At 37.5% G+C, this 6,235-nt stretch overlaps 1 protein-coding gene across 1 annotated transcript; it reads left to right on the top strand.

Annotated features, from left to right (window-relative positions):
* Window positions 1–4,487, top strand: LOC123969678 (intelectin-like). The gene is made up of 7 exons (XM_046047299.1): window positions 1–10; window positions 1,520–1,678; window positions 1,885–2,132; window positions 3,366–3,524; window positions 3,727–3,844; window positions 4,129–4,238; window positions 4,344–4,487. Exons 1-7 carry the CDS (start codon window positions 1–3, stop codon window positions 4,485–4,487), a joined length of 948 nt encoding a protein of 315 aa, XP_045903255.1.
* The last annotated feature ends 1,748 nt before the right edge of the window (window positions 4,488–6,235 follow it).

Below are 6,235 nucleotides of genomic sequence, written 5' to 3'. Positions count from 1 at the left end.
ATGTCACAGGGTCAGTCAGGGTCAGGAGTCACAGGTCACAGCTGATTTTCCATAGTATATAACTAAATTCAATAACCAATATTATTATGGCGCATATTATAGAGAGCTGTCTTTCATTTTATTTTATTATTTTACGTTTCTTTTTTCAGTGATTTTTCTGCACCACTAGCAAGCAGTGACTGTAGGGGGCCCTCTGCTGGCCACGGGGCCCTATGCCACCGCAAAGGTCGCTTAGTGGCTGGGCCGGCTCTGAACTCAGTGTGTAATAGTTAATCAGTAGATCAGTGGTGTCTGTCAGTGGATATGTGGATATGCCTTTTACATCCCTTTACTGTAAACGGCAAAACATGGTACTGTTTTATTCTCAAGCAAAACCACTAGTGAATAATACATTCACACCTCAGTTTCGTCTCGATAAGATCTGTATCATTATCAGTCAGAAAATGATTTTATATAATATAACAGACATGAAGTAAAACACAACACAGAAAACATCACCACCTGTTTTCTAAATAATTTCCAAACCCCAGACCCCAACCCTTTGTGCACAGCTGTTTAACTCAGCTTCACTGACTTTAGCAAATATTATCTAAAAATGCAAGAGCAGGAAAATTGTTTGGCATTGCCCCATTAAGACATCTTTATAATTCATTTGGATAATTTGTGACAGTTAATAAACCAAGGGGTGGTAAAAGGTAAAGTGCTGACGGGATGCTTTATTAAAATAAAGATTATAAAGATTATTATTAGTTAGAAGAAGATAACAAACGACCTTTGGGATCATTATGACTATGTTTTAGTATATTCTGGGTGGGGAATAAAAGTTATATTGATCAATTTGTACTTTGAGCCTCAAGAAAGACTCAAGAAGATTTATAGTTGAGAAGAAAGGACCACAACACATCTTACAGTGATTAACACAGGCAGGAAATACATATTTTGTTACAAAAATAGGCACACTGGGGATGGAGAGATGACAACTTAGTAATGAAGTGCTGTTCAGTCTGAAGGTACTGTTAAAGTTATGTGGATGAATGTTCCTGTGTGGATCTCTTACTTAATATTTCCGACTTATGGGGAAATAATTGTCAGAATTTCTTTAATCTAATGAAATGATCATTTGTTGTTTTCTGAACAGTGTAACGCTGGAAAGAACATGTAATAAATTAATATTTAACAGCAGGAGAATGGTGCTGATTTTGGTAGATAGATTTGTCAGGTTTGAATTACTTTGTGTGTGTGTGCTGGATAACATACTCTGTACTCATAGGAACACATATGATTCTATAATGTTTAAATGTATTTAATATGCTTTTTTTCTCCCCAGACATGTTATACTATATACTTTTGATTTTGGTGGTTTTGGTGTTAGTGGAACATGATTCCTTTGCAGCTGCTCCTTTAAAAATAGGTAAATAACAGAACATACATACTTTCCTACGGTTATGCACCGTACTTTCCTACCGTACATCATTGCAATCTAGATTTCTTACTTTGAAATATGTGGCTTTACTTATAGTAAAGGAAGAACTCACCCATACAGAAGCCATTAAGGAAGTTGAGACAACTCAGAACCTCACAAGGACAAACTTTGAACAATTGGAGAAACTGATCAACAGATTCACATATGTTGCAAGGAGCTGTAAAGACATCAGGGACAGATATAATGAGCAAGAAGGTAAGAAGACGTAGCCTACAGGAGATGTTTCTCTATGCAATACTCTAACATTAAAATAATGTACTTTTAATGCAATGGAAAATTAAAAGTCTTTAAATAATTTAATGTGTTTGCAGTCCCCTTAAGCAATGTTTAAAACTAATATTTCGGCATCCAACTCAACAACGGATTTTTTCACCCAATAACTAATCATAATTTTTTTCCAGATGGCTTGTACTACTTAACCACTGCTAATGGCATGGTCTATCAGACTTTCTGTGACATGACCACTGCGGGAGGCGGCTGGACGCTGGTGGCGAGTGTCCATGAGAACAGTATTTATGGAAGGTGCACAGTGGGAGACCGCTGGTCGAGCCAGCAGGGCAACAATGCTGAACTGCCAGATGGAGACGGGAACTGGTCCAACAGAAACACCTTTGGAACAGCAGAGGGGGCCACCTCAGATGATTTTAAGGTGCACAGGCATAGACATGCTGCACATAAAGTATTCTCTCCTTTGGGCCATTGACACAAACTGCTGAACTGAAGGCCATAAAGAATTTGAACAGTTAAAGAACAGTTAAAGATATTTTTCCAACATGAACTTTTAAATTGTTTAAACTGGATTGTAACTTTGTAAATGTATTTATTTTCAAATGGCATAATATAATAATGAGTATCGGAGTGACACATCCCTGGCTGTGACAGTAACAACATCCTAGCATAGCTCCGCCCACATGTGACCGCATGTCTTGTGTGGTTTGTAGGCAATCTCGCATATAGGTGGTGGGTGGCATCATGGATGCACTTTAGCAAGGAACGGAAAAAAAGGGACCATACCACCCATTGATGTCCCTAGAAAAAAAATTCAAGGGTTTACTGTCAATAGGATTGATAATATTTCCTCTCTAAAAACCATAAAATCCTGTACGAAATTGTTCAATTCGCAGATGTTGATGTCACTGGTGAAATTGTGACTCATCATCTGGGGACCCTGGATATGTGTACCACATTTCATGGCCATCTACCAATAGATATCCAAACAAAAAACCTCATGGTAACACTAGAGGAAAAGTTAGTAGATCACAAATGTCTTCATCCTCTGGTGACCAATAATGTCTCTACTGATTATTTGGGCAAAAATCTGGTTGTTAAGATATTTCAGTATGGACCAAAGTGTTGGACAGTTGTACAGATGGACATTACTCTGCCTAGAGCTCTGAGATTGGGCTGGCAAGTCACATTGGACTCAGCACTAAGTCTTTTTCATTGATATGTGAGCCAAGGTTGCCTCGGTGTTAGGTCAGTTTGCCTCAGGGTTCACAGCATGTTTGTGAGTCACACAAGGAGGGAACTCTTCCCTTGATGACACTTTCACGGTGCTGTAACAAGTAGACAGTTATTCAGAATTTATATAAATATAAGTAAACAGAAACATAACCACCACTGTGCACTCACAACATACAGTATCATAATTACATAATAATGAAGTTCTGCCATGTGTGTATTCTGGTTAGCGCTTCTGAGACCAGAAAAGTCTGAGGAGATGTACTCAAATGGGAGACTGACAGTATAACAATCTCCTACAACAGCAGAGTTAGACAAAACTGGTTAGAATAATGAGCCTTGTCTGTTTGGGTCGTTAAGCAATTAAAATATGACCTAAACCACAATTACAGTTGTGACAATAGTGCGTACACTTTTTCAGAATCCAGGCTACTATGATATAGTAGCAGAAGACATGTCTGTGTGGCATGTACCCAACAACTTCCCACTGGAGCACTGGAACCTGGCAGCCATCCTCCGCTACCACACTGACAACCGCTTTCTCCGTCTGTATGGAGGGAACCTCTTTCAGCTCTTCAAGGTAACACAGTAGTGTAGTCAGGGGCGTAGCACAAAATTCTGGACCCAGTTCACAGCCATTCTCTCACCCCCCCTCCCCGAAATGGATAAGGACAAGAATATAATAATACACTAATATAATAATCATCAACTACACAAGCAAACCTGCAGGTCTACAGGTACATGCCCTCATGAGTGAAGACGAAATTGTCACATTCTTTCAGCAATATCCAGTGAGATACAACGTTGGCTCCTTTAGCAACAGAGGGCCAGCTATTCCCATTGTGTATGACCATGGAGACAGAGAGTCCACCAGAATCTTATATGGACACAATTCAAGAGGTAAAATGCTCATGTAGCAGGAGGGAAATGGATGTGGATTTCAATCTATATTGGTGCTTCAGGCCACTGATGTGTAATTACTTATTTTATTACGTTTTCCAAAAATGTATTATATAAGTTTCCTACAAAAATGCAAGTTATTAAATAACTTTCAATGTGAAAGATTATTATAGAATAATAAAACACTCAAGAAATTAACTAACTTAACTAACCAAACTCTGCTTTTTTCAAGCTACTGTAGCTTTTAAAAAACTCTCTGTCATGTTTTTCTGTTCATATGAAAGCGGAATTTGAACCAGGTTTCATCACATTCAGAGCAATAAACTATGAACGTGCAGCCATGGCTATCTGCTCTGGGGTCAAGCCAAAAACCACAGCATATAACACTGAACATGTGAGTCTGAATCCGTCATCGTACTTCTGCTGTCAATCAGTCAACACAGAAAATGATACACAGTCTAACAATCCTGTTGTTTTGTGTGTGTGTGTGTGTGTCCAGTACTGTATAGGAGGAGGTGGATTTTTCCACCCTGATCAGTGTGGGGACTTCCCATCATTTGACTGGGACAGACTGGGAAGGGATAAAGGCTGGAGCGCTTCCAAAGAGATTACTGAGGCTGCTGTTTTACTGTTCTACCGCTGAGAGCATTATTTGCACATGTAGCTTATGACTATAGTATATGGCACGCCAGTTTAATCAAGAATACCAGTTGTAGCCATTAAGCCAACGAGCCTTGTGTTTCTGCTCGTGTCATTGGCCATACAAAACAGACCAGGTATCAGTAAATAGTCATTTGTAATTCAACCACACTTCAGTAGATGGCTGTATTGAACAGCATATTCAAATAAAACATTAAACATTGGTCATGTTGGAAAGTTTTTCTTTTCGTAAGTATTCATTAAGTAAGTGTGTGTGTGTGGGCGGGTGTGTGGCTTGAAATGTATTTGATTTGAGAGTGTGATAGTCTCTTGTATGTGTGTTTGCAGCTGCTTAAAGCTGCTTAAAGACAATGGCTGTCTGTCTGACTGCTGTGGTCCTGTGATGTTGTGCTGGTGTGATCAACGCAACGACTGTATTTCTTAAGGAAGATCTAAGAGGTCATATTATTATTTTAGGCTTTTTCCCTCTCCTTAATTGAGTTATTTATATATCTTTTATGTGCATGTAATAGATTTGTGTAAAAGCCCAAAGTCCAGCCCAAAGGGAGTTCCCATCTCCCACAGAAAACACTGCTCTGAACTACCTTAAAACAAGGTAATAATAATAATAATCAAAAAACCTTGAATTATATTTTATGGAAATTATTTTTGTTTTTTGTTTTTTTCCCTAAAAAAAACAGTGGAGTTATGTAAACATAATGGCATTTAAAGGGTTAAAATCCCAAAAACGTAATTCATGTTTGATATGTATATTTCAGGCTGAAGTAGCTTTGAAAGATTGAGTCATTTAAAGTGGAAAAAAATATTAATTTATATTATATTTTTACAGCAGTTTTTGGGAAGGAGCCATTTTTATCACTAGGGACAAATGCGTGAGTTTTTTTTAAGGAACTCTTAAGGTTTAATATAAGCAGTATTATGTAGACAGTAGGTCACATTCAGATGTTGTTTCAGGGAGCTCAAAGACATGGATACTCACATACCACCTCATAATAGAATAGGCTTTTTGAGAGAACATTTGAACGTCCTTTGGTGAATTGGCCTCATTTCAAATACTTTATTTTGCTATAAACAGTCTACTTACTTTAAGTTTTATTCACTTTTGTCACTGGTAATGTGGCTTGTAAACACTTTATTACAAATGCATTTATAAAAAGAACTATATGTGATATATATGTGCATGAAAATAATACATATTAAAATACATCATTTGACATTATCTTTCTGCACAAAAGCAATGCCACAATTACAAGGTGTGGCTTACCATATATCATGACATATGGTGAGCTTGCTCGGTCACTTTCTCCTTTTCTCTTTCTCGCTTCCTTCTTGTTCGATCTTTTCGCAGCCTCTGCCATGATATTCATACTGAGAATACCGAGCTAGCTTCTTCCAAAGAACTTACAATGTTCATTGAATACTTTTTGTTCCTTCTTATCGCTTGCTTGCTGAAGAGTTTTGCTGAAGTCCAGCCCAGAAAGGCAATGACACCCTATTAAAAGTCAGTGTACCATCAAAATGATTTTGAAGCTGTTATTTTAAGATAAAAAAACACTACGTAATGTAATCACTGGTAATGTGGCTTGTAAACACTTTATTACAAATGCATTTATAAAAAGAACTATATGTGATATATATGTGTATGAAAATAATACATATTAAAATACATCTTTTGACATTATCTTTCTGCACAAAAGCAATGCCACAATTACAAGGTGTGGCTTACCATAT

The sequence above is a fragment of the Micropterus dolomieu genome, linkage group LG04 (assembly GCF_021292245.1).
Source record: "Micropterus dolomieu isolate WLL.071019.BEF.003 ecotype Adirondacks linkage group LG04, ASM2129224v1, whole genome shotgun sequence".
Lineage (NCBI taxonomy): Eukaryota > Metazoa > Chordata > Actinopteri > Centrarchiformes > Centrarchidae > Micropterus > Micropterus dolomieu.
Note: the sequence above shows the minus strand (reverse complement) of the source record. Positions and strands in the feature narration are given on the sequence as shown.